Here is an 18,288-nt window from a genome sequence, read left to right as displayed (position 1 = left end):
CTCAAAAGGCCCTCTGTTGAAGCTCGCGTGGAGTGATTTTGAAGCAGATGAAAAACATTCTGACATTTTGCTTCTCATTCTGTAAATGTTTCATTTTTTCTTTCTACGTTGCAAAAACATGAATTTTATTGTAAGAAATAAACTACAAAACCAACGTAAGGGCGGACACATCATGACCCCTGACTGCCTTACTGCCCCTTAACTCCACAGAGTTTACGCCGTCGTTTAGCTGAGAATTGGTCACCTCTTGACATTTTAAAGCTTCATCTGTATCTTCTCACCTCGCAGGTCCTGAATGTTCCAGAAACTTCACGGCTCCCAGTGGAGTCATCAAGACACCGGGCTTCCCTGAGAAGTATCCCAACAACCTGGAATGTACCTTTATGATCTTTGCCCCCAAGATGACAGAGATCGTGGTGGAGTTTGATAGCTTCGACATGGAGCCTGACACCACGCCGCCACCGGGCGCCCTCTGCCGATACGACTGGCTGGAGATCTGGGACGGCTTCCCTGCAGGTGAGCGGAGGGCTGGGGTGCAACGGGCAAATGTTAGTTGAAACCTTAGAGGTTAAAACATGACTGAAAAGGAATTTAAAACTGAACTAGTGCAGAGATGAAGAGAAGAGAGAGGATGATGCTTACAGCTTCAAAATAGTAATCATAAAAGAGCATTTTCTTAACTAGTCAGAAATTGTAAATGCATATATATAAAAAATGATTACCTGATAAATAATTTCTAAAGGGCATAAAGGATTTTTAATGTTTTATGAATTTCCAAGCAAGCACTCTTTTTACGCATTCATACACTTAACTTAAATGCCAGAAAATGGTCTTGTTTATGAATTAAAACATGCAAAATAATCTGGAAAAGATTTTTTTTTAAATTTACTGATAAATGTGAAAAGATGAAAGTAAAAAAAGAAAAAGCAGGGCTTTTTCTCTGCAGATGTGAAGCAAAGTTACAAAAAAAGGGGCGCAGATGTAGAAGGAGGTGAGGAAATTGGGAGGAGAAGGGACGGAGAAGTGAAGGAAGAATATAGAGAGTTGTGAAGCAGAGGAGAGGAGGATGAAAAAGGTTTGAGACAGCTTCCCCCTGTGGATGCTGACAGAAAACAGACAGAAAACAGGCAGAGACATGTGGATGTGAAGGGGAGGAGGACCGTGGAAAACAAGTATGGATGCCTTCCCTGCTGGTGAGATGAGTCGGGATTGAGTGACAGAGGTGAAAAATAGGTGGATAATTGCAAAAGCGAGATGCGGGATGAGCAAGGGGAGCAAGAACAGCAGACAGGGATACCTACAGGATATGCAGAGTGCACGTGTGTGTGTGTTTTTCTTGATTGGCTCATTTAAAAACATATTTTTTAGGCTACAGGATGAAAACCTCATTGGCCTTAACATTTAATTTCCAGTTTGTGTAGAAACACTAATTTTCACCTAGCAAAATCCAAGAATTGTCTGCAGTAGATTGTCTCATCACTTCAAAACAAAACAAGTTTCACTCACCCACGAAAAATCTTCAAAGTCACTGAGAAGTCGCTGAGTGTTAAGCCTGAGCTTAAATATGTTTAAAATTAAACCCCTCATACTCGTTGTTTTGCTGTTGCAGTTTGGTGAATCACTCTCTGTGACCTCATGCTCCCCAGCAACAAAACACATGTTGCAATGCTTCAGTACACTACAAATTATCTTCATATGAAGTACGTGTCCGAGCTTGTTCTCCTGCTTTGCACATCCCAAGTCCGGTCAGGATGATGATTATGCATTAAAGGAATAGTTTGATGAATAAAATTATTAAATCAATCTGGAGTGGCAGATAGCACCCCTGATTGAAAAAAATCTATCTATGAGTGTCATTAAACCTCAAAGGGAGGTGTATCCAGGTGTCATAGACATGCAGAAATATGAGGAACATGCAGAAGGTGACGCTTATTTGCATCTTTTGCACTGAGAGTGAATGATGCAGAGACTCCCACACATTGTTCCTTTCACATTTGTAAAATCAGCTCAGGCACAACCTGCTCTACCCTTTATTCGCGCTCCTCCCCTCGCTTTGGACAGCATTTCTCAGCTTCTATTGTTGTCTAATTAGCCGTGCAGCGTGCATATAATCGTGAGAGCTACATACCTTGGACAGGCCTGTTCCGGCTGCCAGGATGCCCACAATACTTGCTGCTGTGCCCAAAGCTTTGCCTGATTATTGCCAAGGAGGAGACTGGCATGAGGACGTGAGGGACACAAAGACTGGCACAGGTATACAGGCAGTGACATGCACTTTTAAGCGGTGCCAGTATACATAACATGCCAGGGCTTTTCCTGTCAAATGATCTGTGCGTATATTCGTGTGTTCAGGTGTCTGTTTGCATGAATGCATGTGGATGTGTGTGTGAGAGACTATCTGTGGGTGATGTTAAAGCCGAGCCGACAACAAAGCGTCTCTGCAGCAGGGTTGAGACCGGCATGTAGCTCTACATCCCAACAAACGTTCATGCGCACATCAAAGGTTCTCATTAGCCACGTTTTTTTCGTCTTTGAGGGCTATAAATCAATTCTTCAAAAAGAAGCTCTTTCTTCTGACTGGACTTAATTAGAAAAACATTCAATGGTCTTTTGTTTGTTTTTTTGTTTTCCTATTTTATTCTTCAGAAAAGATTCTTTACAAGAGATTTTTCACATATTATCTCACCAGAACAATGCAACCATTACCAAGTAAATATCTCGATCAAAGCTTTTCATCTTTATGATGAAAAATTCCTACTTTCTTAGTTTTGCCAAAGCTTTAAACACATTTCATGGCTTTCATTAGTTCCTGGGGTTTGTCCGATTGTTTTAGAAAGGCTACAAGATGTGCCTCTTTGAAAACCTATAAAAACTATGATGCAGTTTATCCATTTTATGATTCTAATGCACTGCCTGCAGTTAGTGCTTGCAGGAGAATTTGATTTATACGAGCCACATCCACCCATTCATGCAGCACTTTTTCTCTGTCAGAGACATGTGATGTGTGGTGCAGGGAATAGAAACTTCAATACGTGGGCCCAGAGATCAGTCTACCAGCCTTATGATTAGTAGACCACCAGCTGTACCTCCTGAGCCAGCTGTCAGAGCTTTACATGTGCATATTTATGTTAGATTGTTTCTTTAATTTCTTGTATTACTTGACAAATTCTTGAGAAGATTGGTGGCTGAATACCAAAACACACAATTTGAGAACTAACATCTGTACATACTCACGCATCCAAAGTGCAATTTTTTTGCAACTTCAGATTTTCTGTGATGGTTCTACGCATTCATTATTTTATAAACGTATTATTTTGGGTTACTTCAGTTTGTCGGAGAGCACAGATCATATAAAAAACTTAGAGAAACTTTGAAATAAATATTATAAAGTTGTACAAAGCTCTATTTATTTTGGTGGCTTGGATTCTCAAACTTTACAAACTGATAGCTTAATGTCAAGAGTGCTGAAATGTAATTTTCTTCCTCACTTTTCCTCGGCGTTTGCTTCAGATATAACCATTTCCTTAGATGTATATGGAGCCATATCGCCTGCAGGAGTTTCTGCTTCCAGGGGGCTGATTGCATCAACTGACAGCCTTGCAGCAAAACCATTTTCACAACACCTCCGATAAGGCTGAAGTAGTTTTAAAAAGTAATCCATCAAAGATTGTCGACTACCTGCTTTAAACTGTAACTGATAAACATAAACCATCTGAGTAGTGCAGCTCAGCATTCCTGCTGTGACCGCCTCGTGTTTCTGTTTAGCTGGTTTGCCTTTAAAAGCTGAAGGAAATTGTTAGAGAAGTATAATTTTTGTAACATATAAAACTGAATCTTGCTCCGTGGGTCTCTGGGAGATCGCTGGCGCAGTATCTCCTCAAAGCAGCAGGCAAGACTCACATTGTTTCTCACAGATAAGAAGAGGATGCAACAGGGGACCACCTGTGGATGTGGAACTCAAAGTCTTCAGACATGAGACAGTCTGTGACTGTGTGCTGTGCATAAAAACACATGATGTTACAGCGGGCGTTCCTGTGATGCTCTCATATTTTATCTTTAACTGTAAACGTCTCCTTTACTGAAAGAGGAATCCCCGAGTATGCTGGTTCTGCCTGTTGCCCAAGTAAAAACAATAGTTTTTAATGGTTTTCAGGAGCTTTAACCTCCTCAGGTCTGAATTGTTGTCACTTAAGACCCCAAACCCACCTTAACTGTAACTAGTCAATCAGAATATATCATGTTTGTTATTATTAAATTCTTCTTCTATGTCTTTGTAGTCAGGGAATAAAGAAAATGGTCATTCTAACTGGAAACCCCCCCAAAAAAGAAGAAAGTATTCACATTTTTTCCCTAAAAATAAAAATGTATAATATATTTATTTTCTGCTGACCAACTATGATAACACAAACCTAACAAAATTACACCACTTTGCATTATTAGCATTATTATTATTATTTAAAACTCACACTGTTGACTGTATCTGCATTTTTTTTCATTATTTGCCTGACTGAACGTGGTGATTAGCTACAGCACTTTTAAAGTGACAGTTTACTTTAAATATACGTATTTTTCATTGTTTATCCATCTAGATTCTGGTGTTACCTGATATTGCTTTTATAATTTAATTCTTTATACTGAAGTACACCCACCAACCAGGTAAATAGAAGGACTGGAGACTCAGTCCAGTGACATTGTAAAAGCATATAAACATGAATGGTGCTAAACATAATTCCTTCAGTAGTTCCCTAATACTTTGTGTTTCTCAAACAAGCTCAAACATGTGTTTTGTACAGAGCACACAGAGTTTGCATTTCTGTTATTACTTGTATGCATAAATCAGGGAACAGCAAACCAGCTGAACATATTTTTAAAAAGTTAAATTTTTATGCAAGCAAGGAATTGATTCAGCAAATTGAAGGCAAAGTTTCTAATTATAAATAAATGTAAATTGATTAGATGGTAAATTCAATAGATGGTTGTTTGCTGTATATGTTTCCTCATAATTAGTGTTGGTAATTACACTGTACTTTGTAGGAAATTTGTACAAAGAAGCTTAAACAAATCATTTACATTTCATGTTGTAAAATGGATGTTTAGTTTTGTGGCATGAATGTTTTAAAGTCAGCTTTTATTTATTTATTTGCTTTTTAACATGGAAGAAGAAACAGGTAACTCTTCCTCAATCTGTTCTTGGACCCTTCAAAATATATTTTTTAATATATCTGCCATATTTTGCTCCTCCCACAAAACTACAGGTAAAAGAAAGTTTTTGCATGGATTGTTATAATTTGATGTCATGCGATAGGAGTTTAAAACTTAATCAAGGTGTGATATCAGAATAAAATACCTTGCACTCACTTGATACAAAGGTTATTCATTGCTGCGCCTGATATGATCCTGTATACACACTTTACTTGGAGTGTTAGGGTAGGGAGTGTCAAAACAATACGTGGTGGGAATGAGCGTTTCTGCTGCCTGCCATCTCACCTTTATTTTTGCCCCTAAGGTGTCACATCACTCCTGAGAGGTGGGAGATTGTTGCTGACAGGAGATCAGCTCCAAACTTTGTTTGTTCAGAGCAGACTCGAGTTTTTCTCAATCTAAATCAGAACTTTTCAATCTTGGGTTCCATGCAAGATTTAACAAGTAGATTTAATTGATGTCACGTAATATTTCCCACGATAACAAGGGAAGTGTAGGACAGAGCGTATAATCAAAGAAAAAACACTCTCTGGTCGGGTGATGAGTGATGAAGCTGACATCTCCTTTTCTTTCTCCCTCCCTGTTGCCCATACTCTTCCCCCTTCTCCTCCCAGTGGGCCCTCACATTGGCAGATACTGTGGCCAGACGTCCCCGGGCCGAGTGATCTCCTACACAGGCATCCTGTCCATGACCATCACCACTGACAACGCCATCGCCAGAGAGGGATTCTCTGCCAACTACACCATCCGCGAGAGGACCCTCCCCTCAGGACACGAAGACGAGGGTGAGCAGCTGGATTAGTGAAAGGACTGCGCGATGCGGAGGGCAAAGCTGTCATCTGGTTCACTTCTTTGATATTTCTGGTCTCATAGAGAATGAAAACAGAGTAAATATGAGCCAGTCTGTAGTTTCAACTCAACCTAGTTGTCCTTGAGCACGAGGCAGTAGCTCCTCCAGCTCTACAGAAGCCGGACTCTATCCGCTGTCTGACCTCTGGCCTCTGTGTTCCAGTCAATAAAAGCCCCAAAAGACACTGCGTTATAAAATAACTATTAATGAACTATTAATGCAGTTGAATAATTAAGTTAATGGTTGATGATCAATATTTGCTATAGTCAGCTGTTGCATTTTACAGCTTAAAGTCCATTTGTTGTGGTTGAAGTCTAACAAATGGACCAAAAATACTGCTTGCCAACCTTTGGGCTTATTTTATGATAAAGCAATTTATTCTCCTGACAGCTCATTCAAATAGTGTTCCCATCTAAGACCCGTTTATTTTAATACATGATAGCCTCCTGAAACTCGGCAGTATTTAACAAGAGTGGTGCATAGATGTGGGTAAGATTATATATTACATGCTGTGTAGCTTAGATATATTTTCTTTCCTTTTAATCATCCTACAACGCCTGGGATTTACGCACGACTTTGTAGGGTGTGGTTGGAGATGCTGCAGAATTGTCGATAGCTGTTTTCTTTTTTTTTTCTTTTTTTTTCTCTTTTTTTTTTTGTGTCCCGTTTGGATCTTTAGCCATCAGAATTGTTGTCTTAAGGCCAAGAAAGATGCCAAGCGGATTTATTTTACCAAGTGGATCATCATGGCCTTGCCATATTGGTCCATTTGATTGACCTTTATTATAATTATGTATTTATTTTATTTTCGGTTGCTACAAACGGGACAGACGTGACTGGGGGATAGGACAGGGAGAAAGAATGAAAGAAAGAGAGGGAGAGAAAGAGATAGCTGTTTTCTGAGTGACTGAAAGGACAAATTTGAGTCTTTAGAATAAATACAACCAATCTTGCATATTGTTTTTGTAAGTGATAACTTACCAGAGAGGTGTTTTCTGAGAGATAAAACCAATAGTTCTATGAGTTATTTGCAACAGCTGTGCTTAAACGACTCAACTTTAAATGAACCGTTACCATCAGACACGTGAATGTAATCTTATCACATAGTTGCTTTTAAATTAATTTCGTTTAGCTTTTATCTCCAATTCACTTGATCAATTTCCCCCATGAGGATACTATCACGAGGCAAAAGTTCCTCATGCTTGGTTATTGTCTTTTTCGTGTTTGTTCATGTCCACGTGTTCGGGACAGAAGCCGTTTGTCTGCATCGGTTGACTGTATGACCTTGCTGGAATGCCTTTAGAGGTTTAAGTTATGCTGGCCTGTATGCTAACTGCACTCTGGTAACCCTGACCCCGGTCACCCCTCTGTAGGAATGTGTGTGTGTGTTCAAAGGTGAGTTTCCTTAAGGTCCCTCAGTGGCGCTTTAGGAGAAACCAATGTAAAATACTCAGTTTGCTCTTCCAAATCGATCTTTAAGTGTTTTTTAGGGTAAGATTACCGGCAGCTGCACACAGAGGCCGGTGTTATTTTTTTATATAAAACCTAAATGATTGGTTATGTCAAGACAGGAAATATAAACAGACTTGGAAATGGTCAGACACAAATAGTTTTTGGGCAAAATCACAAGCCAATTATTAGATATTTTGGAACTTTTGAGAAAATGAAATTATCGATACAGAGAAAAGTCAGAGCAATGTCCGTGTCTACACGTAAATGTTAAATATTTGAATTTTTAAGAGAAAAAGCACAAAGTCTCTCAGTTTATTGTTCTAAATGTTGAGGATAGTCTTGTTTTAAACCCCTTTAACTCCAAAGGTGATATCATGATGAACAGATCACACTCACTCTAAGGGAAATATTTCTGTAACCAAACATGTAAATCTCGAATTTCACCAGAGGGTCAAAGTTGTTATCACCATTTTTTTATTTTTTCACTCCTGTTTGTTTTTGCTGTGGGCGGAAGATGTGGGTGTTGTCAGCTTGTATCTGATGTTGATGGTGAGCATTCGAGACAGTGCGATAATGCGCTGATGTGCATGTATCAGATATGTCAATTGGTATTTAAACAGTAACGATAAGTCGCTTTACTAGCCGAATTTTCTTTTTTAGGATGTCTAACAACTGCCCTGGGTTTAGAAAAAGGCTCACACACAAATATACACATACACATGGGAAATTACTTTGCCTGCAGACCGTTGGCTAGGCTCAGCAGATTGAATCAAAGCTTCTCACCAAACCAAATCACATTGTCTTTTCTGCAGTTTTATACAACCAGGGTTAGCTACTCCTGCAGCAGGGGGTAATTCAGCAGTTGCCAAAGGGTGCGTGGACACATTTTAGGGTAGCTCAACTGCTCTGACACTAAGAAAGATTTGCACTAAATAAACCTTGTGATACAGGCGAGAACACCAGCTGAGAAACAGTTGTTGATTTTTTTTGTTTTTGATTCTATTTCACCTCTATTTAACCAGGAAGAGATCAAAATATCTTTTTCAATGAGATCTACCCAAGACAGCGCACTGTTACGAGGTTAAAAGAGTATTAAATCAAATGTAACATGAGCAGGCGTGGGATAAAAGTAAAGCAAATCAGGGAAAGCAAGTAACATGACACAAAATGCAAATTCCAGCTTAGAATTAGCAATTCTTTAGAGCTTTACAACATAGCAAAATAAAGTCCTGGCTACCTATTATTAAAAAGAAGATATCCAGAGGAGCGAAGGCTGTGGAATAATCTGCCACTACAGCTACTGTTAGTTGACTCTGTGGACTCAAGCAGACAATTAGGATTATTATGATTTTTTTAATTAAACTATCAGTTAAATTTATGGTGTCTTTTTAAAAGGCTGTAATGCCAAAGGAGTTTAGCCAGTCTGGCTTTGTAAATAAAAATATGTCAGTGTTAATGAAGATCAGGAAATCAGACTAGTCTGGATAATGAAGTGTCGGAGAAGCAGCAGGCATGTAAATAATGTCAGAGAGATAATGAAATAGCTGAAATGTGAATAAACAGTCAGTTAAAATGCACACATTTGAAACAACTGTCAGATTAGAAGCTACAGCTTTAAATGTTTTATGTTGTTTTTATGCAGATTTTCACACCAGTGCTTCGCTTCAGTTTCGTAAAACAATCCACAGAGAAGTTTTCTCCAAGCAAAATGCTTACAGTCTTAGAGGAAGCAAATGCTGACGTCCTGCAGTGAATTTGTGGGTTTCTCTCACTCTGTCCCTGCCATCAGCAGTGGCCTCCAGCAGAGCTTTTGATCAGCTGAAGCATTGGCGGGGGCTTCAGTTTGCATCCTTTCTTTCTTTTTAGATAGTGGGGTACAGGGACAGGCTGGATGTTTGTCCCTCGTATACCTGCTGCGGCGGGGACGCAGGGGCTGTCTCATGAATAAAAATACGTTTGATGAGACGGGAGCTGAGCTGAGATGGAAAGCAGAAAAAGCGAGAGAACTGGAGAGCTGTTGGGGATAAGCTTGTGTTTCAGCTGTATGAGAGTGCTTTCTTATGGTCTAGTTGTAGTTTCAGAGCATTTTCTGGCAAGATGATTCTTCTGGGGAAAGCTGAATTAGAGGATTTGGGCCTGAAAATTGTCAATTTAAAAAAATAAATAAATAAAAGATGATGAGCACAATATCCAGCTTTCTGCAGGCTTTAGGAGATGTCGCAAGCAAACTTTCTCCCTGGTTTATTTGTGGGACTTGGAATGATGTAGTGTGTTTGTGTCAGTCTGGCAGACCTTGTGTCTCCAGACAGCCCTCCCACACACACAGTCACACACACAAACACACATTTCTTTACGGCCACCCTCCCTCTTCCTTCCCCACACTCTCCTGCTGTTACAGAGTGGACACTCATGCCTAACAGATACAGATGTGCTGCTTGACATTGTCCAAGCTGCTGTTTTTGGTCCGTTTCGTAAGACCAGCGGATTGCAGAGCTCTCTAAACCCACCGAGGAGTGGATCATCCTTCTGATAAAGATTAAAACTGAAAGTCACAGAGTGTTAAAGCTGAACCAAACACAACAATAGCTGCAATATCTGCCTGCTTGGGTTTGTATGCATTTATATCTGTTTGTAGCTGAGCACATATGCATAATAGCACCTCAACAAACATTTTATTATTGGAATTATTGTCAATTTACTTAACAAAACATGTATAATATTTTCTCTAACAAACATCAGAAAGCCAGAATTATTTTACTTTAACAATCATAGGTCACAAAGAAAAGCAGCAAATTATTTTAGAAGCTGAGAATAGCAAATATACTTGAAGAGAACATTGCCCATGTCTGCAATCACTCACTGCTCACTATAATGGACTATTTAGTTTCCTTTGAGTGCTTCTGAATGTATAATGAGTATGCTACACTTGACTATAAGCATCCCACAATACATCTCTAAAGGCAGAGTACAAAAAAGTGGTTCCTAGACAAGTGTCGTATATCATCGTGCACAAATAGCAGGGAAAGCAGTGAATCACAACAAAACTACCGCATTTATTAATTAACAAAAAATCTGTTGGTATGAGGTGAATTAAAATTTTGTGTTAGTAAGTACGAATTTATTCATCGGAAAACGCCCAAATCGTCCCAACGACCTCACTATATGGTTATAAGAGGGTTTTGTTTTCATTGTTAAAGATGCATTTTGTAAGAATCTCTGCAAATTGCAACTAAAACTTTCACCACTAGAGAAGTGGCGTTATCCACTTTTTTATCGTTAATAATTTTATTTTTTGCCCTGCCTCCATTTTTTAATTTTTTTTTATTTGTTTTTGTCGCCATCTAAATAAAGGTCACTTTGACTCACTGCACCATCTTGTTGTACAGCGAGTGTACAGTGTTGTACTTTTCAGTATGTAGCCATGCCCTGTGGCATACCCTGCGTCTCCTCTGTTTTACTCTAAATTAGTGCTGTCAGCGTTAATCTCGTTAAAATGACAATAACGGCATAACTGCACAAATCTCCGTTAGCGAGTTGGTGCGGATTGCCCCGTGCGTGGGGCTGGCAGGCGCTAACGCATTAACGAGCTAACGTTAGCTTAGCCTCACGCGCCAACTCGCTAACGGAGATTTGCGGCGTTAATGCAGTTACGGCTTTAACATAATTTTAACGAGATTATTGCTGACAGCACTACTACAAACACATTCGTTTACAATAAGAACTTTGCCATTGCTATACATGGCCCATGAAAAATTTTGATTCACAGCGATGGTAAAGTACACAGCAGAAAATCAAAATTTAGTTGCAGATGTGATTAAAATGTGTTTATCGAAAATAGTAACGCCACCTGAATCCAGCTTTTAAAATGCAAGGATTTATTTAATCTGTAAATTGATTTATAGTTAGATTTTGAGTTACTTTGGACCCAGTTAGCAATATCATCTGCTTCTGTGCCATTTTCCACTATTTTGTTACATTTTATAACTTTTTTGACATGCTGAAGCTTCCAAAGCTTCACAGTAACCCTCCGTGGCCCGGACTAAAGCAAAAACACATTGATTGTTCAGTCAGATAGATTTTTATATATTTTGCTGGCTCCATATGTCTGCACATGGAGTATAGCCTGTGAATGTGTGGATGCTGCATAGACATATCAAACCAGTGCAGCAGCTCTTTGTAATGACCTCTTACTGACTTCTCTGCAGGCAGCAGGAAGCTGGGACAGACTACTTCACATTGTCTGGGCGACACTCTAATCACACTCAGGCTCACTTGTTTTCCTGCCTGACACAAACTCAAACTTGAGTAGTTGTTTTTTTTTCCAACTCAGATTTATGACTCTAACTTTCAGAGCCCGGTTCTGGAGTTTAATGATAAATTCAATCCATTAGTAATGACTGCATGCAAGAGCAAAATACCAAAAATTCAGTTCATCCAGCTGATGATGTGTGTAATAGACTTTTTAAACTCATATTATAGAAGCCGTTGGTATGATTTTGACAAACAAACATTTTCCCATCTAACCTGATGATAATTTATAGGCAAAAGAATTAATGCGTCTCTTGATTCAAAACAGTAACTTGATGATTATTTTCTCGTTGGGGGTGTTTTGATGTATACCTGTGCTGTGGAGCTTTTTATCTGAAGGATTTCTGTCTTTTTCGTCTCGTCAGATTTTGCTTGTATGGAGCCACTGGGCATGGAGTCTGGGGAAATTTCCTCTGACCAGATCACCGCTTCCTCCCAGTATAACTCCAACTGGTCCCCTGAACGTTCCCGCCTCAACTACCAGGAAAATGGCTGGACACCCTCAGATGACAACATGCGGGAGTGGATACAGGTGAGTAAATTTGTCCTTATTTTTAACTGTCATTCATCATTCATTATCGTTATGGGTTAGAGTTACTCACGTTTATATCTTTAGGTAATGTAGCGATAATTACTGCTATAATTCCACATTTGAAGGCTCAGAATAGGTTAGAGGGATTGAAATTATGTCACATTGGCTTAATTTTCAGAGTCTGATCTCAGACTGAAAGCATCCTTGTATCTCTGTGGAAAGAGTGTTCCTCAGTTTGAACTTCACTGTACCACTGAGACCATGCTCACATCTGGTCTGAATATTGTTCACTCATATGTACCACTTCTGTGCATTTTATGGGGACACTCGACAGTGAAAAAATAAACCAGTCTGCATTATTCATTGGAGCGTGCCTCTCCAGCAGAGCTGACATCTCTTATTCATAGTGAAATCTGATAAACTAGCATCCAGCAATCCCTGAATGAAGGAGCAAAACATTCTTGTGTTGAAGTTTGGGTTTTTTGACCCTTTAAAGAAGATAGAACTGTTGGGTAAATTTGTTTGGTTCAATAGTTGATCAATTTGTTCACGCTTGTGGAACATTTGACATAAAATGAATATAAACTGGTGAGGAGAAACTATTAATGCTTAGTGTGTATTCTTAAGATGACATTAGATTGGTAAATGGACTGGTTCTTATAAAGCGCTTATCTACTCTGAGAGCTTAAAATGCTTTTAAACAACTTGCCTCAATCACCCATTTATACAAACACTTTTCTATGCTTTTCCTATCTAAGTGCTTTCTAACTAAAACTCAGCAACTTGGGGTTAGCTTCTTGCCCAAGGATATTTAGCATGCAGACTGGAGCAGACGGGGATCAAACCACCAAGCTTTCTGCTTTACCTCCTGAGCCACAGCCACCCCAGATTAAAGATTTATATACAACTAATGCTGTAGGATGGTTAATGGCAGTTATTTACCACGGTATAGTGAGTTATTTTATGAAAATACCACAAAACTATGCTAACTTGTTGTGAAAATTAAGCTAGCAGCTACCCTGTAGCTACTATACTAAGCCTTTTAGTTGTTTTTTTTCCCCATATCATGAAAAAATATATATTATTATTTCTTACTTGTTTTGTTCTGCATATAAAATAATCTAAATTTTGATTCACCACCTGATATTTTTTCCACAGAGACAGTATTAAGGGTTAAAAATAGCTGCAGCTAGCTTATTACTTTACCTGTAGCTACCATTAGTTCTTTTGTGTTGCCTTCACTAAGAGACAGCCAAGTCAAAGCCTACTTTTTTTAAACATATCAATATAAATGTAGGTACTATTTTTGTACGGAAGAATACAAAAACAAGGTGAGATGAGCCACAAATGTGTGAGTCCTCAGGACAAAAGCTGTTTTTCCCTTATTTTCTAAAGAAAAATGTGGTAAATCAAATTTAGGTTTTTAACTATGATTACAGGAACTAAAATCTAATTTATTTACATTCATATTAGAACCCATTAAAGTATCATACCCAACAGACGCTCAAATTAGTAAAACTCAAGGGACCTTTTTATAATTAGCAATTGCAAAACAAAACCAGCCTGTGAATTTCCTAATATGGGTTGAACCAATAAAAACAAAATCTACTTTACATAAACAGTCCCAGTGCTGAGGTGCGGCCAGAGTCCAGCACTGTCCCATTGTCCGGGACAGGAACTTATAGAGGAAGACTCACAATGCCCCTCGCAATAAGAGCAGACCCTCACTTCCCTCCTGTGAGGCTTACAACAGGAAGCAGACAGGAAGACGGCCTCAGCAGTGGATTAGTATTAGTGGCCCTCTATTGTCTGTCTTGGGACTTGTTTTAGGTAGTGGCTCATTGCTGAGCCCTCTGGGGTGTTAGGATATGAAGGACAGTGTTTTAATAGAGGTCAATGGGTAAAATAAGAAGAGGCTAAATTTAATTGAGCGTCACTTTAAATACTACATAAAATATGTAGTATTTAAAGGTTTGCCTTAAGAGATGTTAAATATTTATTTTTCCTGATGGTACCAATTACTTTGAAGGATGTTTCATTTAGTGACAAAGTAGAAAGATGCTTGGAAATGCACTGTTAATGAGTTAAAGCCCCTTTTATATGTTTCTTAGTTTTTTTTAGGGTTTCCATCCATCCATCCATCCATTTTCTTCTGCTAATCTGGGGCCGGGTTGCAGGAGCAACTATAAATGCATTGGCTTTCCCAGGCCAGCCAAGAGAGATAATTTCTCCAGCGTGTCCAGGGTCTGCCCCGGGGCTTCCTCCCTCACCTAGGACGCATCCTTGTCAGATGCCCGAACCACCTCATCTGGCTCCTTTCGATCCTCATTTCCGCTGCTTGTATCCACGATCTCGTTCTTTCGGTCACTACCCAAAGCTCGCAACTATAGGTGAGGGTAGGGATGAAGATCTACCAGTATCTGATCGCTTTTTACACCATGAAGGACCGGTACAGTGCCCGCATCACTGCAGCCGCAGCACCAATCTGTCTGTCAATCTCCCGCTCCCTGAACAACACCCGTATATTTAAACACCTCCACTTGGTGGCGTACCTCATCCCTGACCCAGAGTGGGCACTCCACCCTTTCCTGCTTGAGGATCATGGTCTCAGACTTGGAGGTGCTGATTCTCATTTGTGCTGCTTCACACTCGACTCGGAAACGCTCCACTGTTAGCTGACCTTTAAGGTTTATTATCATTAAGTAGGCACTTGGCATCATCTTGTTGGTCAGTCTTACTGGAAAATCTCATTTATAATGTGTTACTTGAAAATGAACATAGAAACCTAGAAGATTTACTAAGAAATTATCTCTTTTTTCCATTGAGGAAAAAATTACCAGATTTAACTTGTTTTTGACTCTTAACTAAATACAATGAGCTCCCTTCACTAAAGTTTTAAATCACCAAAGAAGACTAGGTTGGCAACAGTTGTCACTTTAACCACATATGCACTGTGGCAGATCTACTAACATTATAGATGGAGGATAATATTCCTGCAGAGGAGAACTGGTTTGTTTCTGAGCCTCTGGGCAAAGTATTACAAGGCTGCCATCTGCACGGTGCAGATTACTTATTATACACACAGTGGACAGACAATGGGAGTGCAATTTGTTTATAAGTAATATGCATGTGTGGTGTATTGCTTAATTTATTTCCTTTGTTTTATTGCACACTCCTCTGTGCAGTTAGATGCTAATTTTAATATCTCAGAGAAGAAATTGGCAGTTGTTTAATGAATCATTTCTCTTTAAAGAGAATATGGTATGCTTCTGTCACATTTATGCTGCAACATTGGTGAAGTTGTATTAAGGTTTAAAAACTCTGTTTTAGACAATTTATTCAACTCTTGGCTCCGTATGATGTCTAGGGCTGCCACGATTAGTCGACTAGTCACGATTACGTCAACTATCAAAATTGTCGACTAATTGACGACTAATTAAATAGTCAACGCGTCATTTGAAGCTTTGTAAGATCTTGAAAGACGCAGGATTAAGTAGTAGGATTTAAGAGTGTAATAAAGGACTGAAGCAGAAGATGGCAGCAATGCATCTAACAAGGATGCCAGCTGCCGTTAAACACCAAAGAAGAAGAAGAAGAAGCAGTCTCCAGCATTGTAGCTGTGTCCAGCATTTGTAGGCCAATTACGTGACAGCGATGCAAGGCTGTCCAAATTCAGAAACTCCTCCAAATGCATCCGACAAATGTGTCCTCCTTTTCCCTAGATTTGAAGGATAGGTTGGGTGTATCCTTCGTGGCCCAACCTGTCCCAGAATTCATAGCGCGGCCCAGCCAATTCCAGTTTCCAACAATGGCGGCAGCTATTTAGTTTTAATATTATTCTTTCTAGGTTACAAAATAAACTTTTAAGATGTTTTCAGGCAAAAATGTAGCTGTGTAAACTTCAAATAGCTGCGCGATTTATCAAGACATCAAATATTTGCAAAAGTGATCTGACGTAAACATGATATATAAGTCACATAGATAACTTAAGAATGTTATTGAGAAAAATGTCACAGAGAGTGGATTTCCCTAATATGGTAATTACACAGCTCACTGAGAGTACAGAAGACCCTCCCACCAGATGTTCAAACCAAATGTTTACCAATACTAAACTGTGACTCATGCAAAGCTATTTCTGCATGGACTGAAAATGCATAAAAGTCGTTTTGATACAAGTGATCAAAAATACTGTTCTAATCTCATTAAAGGTTAAAACATAAAATTTGCTGATATAACAAATTTGTTTTGACACCTCTCCGGGAAGTTTGCACAATTAATGCAGAACAAGCCTGAAGCGTCAGTTCAGGTGATGTTATACACGAGTGCAATTAATCAAATAATTATTAACTGACACACTGTGAAAATGGCGCTTAGCTTTCTTAGTAATGTAGGCTTTTTAGGCAGCATGGTGGCTCCAGGAGGTACTGCTGACAATCTGAGCCTAGAAAAATTCATGTCGCTCACTTTGACACAAACACCCATCTGTGCAGCTGCAGTGCAGAGACACTGGCATTTTTCTTATTCCCATCAATTAATCTATAAAATCTGCAGGTTTTTTTCTCGATAACAAAAAAATGCAGCGGTAAAACACCTGGCTTGAATGTGCCTTTTCAGCAACATTGCTTCTCCTGTGTTTCCACCTCAGAGCAGTCTGATTGTAGGTACTGCAGGAGATGACGACACTCCTTGTGTCAGAAAGCTCTGAGAACTCTGAAAGCTACCAGGTCCAGTTTGGTGTGTGCAAGCAGCTTTCTGCACGTGTGTTCATCCGTTGCTCACATAAAGAAACATGAAGAAACGGCAGACCATCCCCCTGCCACGGTGATTTATAGCCTCCAAACCAATGCTGTTGCTTGCCCCTCTGACTCTGTGAGGTATTTGAGTTATGACTGGTGGTTTTTGTGAGGAGAATTTTCCCATTTTATTTGATTAAGTGTGGTGCGTGGCCAAGTCTGCACAGCATGGTTTGCCTTACGGCTTTCAATTCATCTTATTTGAAAAAAAGGAATTATGACTTAGTTAATTCTTGCATGCCTGCCTCCACCACTGCAAACACCTCTATTATTCATTTAAAGGCATTTATATTTTATTGATACTATTTTCAGGTTCCTACTCATAATGTGATCGGGGTGATGTTACCCGGTGGCAGTGTGGATGGCGACACACCATGAGCTCATTATCTAGCTGTATGATAAATATGTAATCATATTTTGCAGTGCCGCGTAGTGACCCATTTCATCAACATGCTGGATATTTGCAATTAAATGAGGCCCAACTCCTACAACCACATTTGCTCAAGAAGACATGCTGAAGTTTTACTTGTGCTGCAGTAAAATTAACCAAGCAGGAACTTTGCAGTCAAATGAGCTTTAAAAACAACTTTTAATAAAAAAAATTATAAACTATGAGTCTGCACTCACAACTCGTGCAAGCCCTCCAATCTCATCATGTAGGCCTTTGGCACTCTTTCAAAGTGGAAGCACACCAATATGTCTCCAACCACCATCAACAAATGAAGTGATAGCACTGGGTGGAGGGGCCCATCTACTGGCAAGATTTATAGATTTGATAACATTTGATAACTGCCATTTAATGGGCTGATAAGATTCTGCATAGGTGCATATGGGGACATTATGATCTGATTCACATGTTTTTGAATTAAATTTTAAATGAGGAAAATGCAGATAGATATCTACCTCTTATAGATAAATAACTAGTTTTGGTTTAAGCGATTAAAGTTGAAATAGTTGGAAAGCAAACATTTTAATAACTGACTGTATTTATTTTAATTTCTGGAAAACTTTTACAAAAAAATCACTACTTGGGTAAGTTTAATTAGCTCTAAATTTACTATTTATTATGGTTGTTATAAATATTTTATTGTTTACACATGTTTAAATTGGGCTCCACTATTAGAGCGGAGCCACAGCACAATGGCGCCAAA

General features: G+C 39.2%; 1 protein-coding gene across 1 annotated transcript in view; it reads left to right on the top strand.

The window, feature by feature from the left end:
- The window catches only part of LOC146368075 (neuropilin-1a-like), a 97,219-nt gene that overhangs the window by 38,389 nt on the left and 40,542 nt on the right, over positions 1-18,288 (top strand). Inside the window, exons 4-6 of the mRNA XM_084913277.1 lie at positions 289-516; positions 5,817-5,987; positions 12,178-12,344. Of these exons, the coding sequence (XP_084769403.1) occupies positions 289-516; positions 5,817-5,987; positions 12,178-12,344 (566 nt within the window). The remainder of the gene's footprint in view (positions 1-288; positions 517-5,816; positions 5,988-12,177; positions 12,345-18,288) is intronic.

The sequence above is a fragment of the Perissodus microlepis genome, chromosome 18 (assembly GCF_051167445.1).
Source record: "Perissodus microlepis isolate ML-2025 ecotype Zambia chromosome 18, ASM5116744v1, whole genome shotgun sequence".
In the NCBI taxonomy this organism is placed as follows: Eukaryota; Metazoa; Chordata; class Actinopteri; order Cichliformes; family Cichlidae; genus Perissodus; species Perissodus microlepis.
This window is presented reverse-complemented; position numbering and strand designations above follow the sequence as displayed.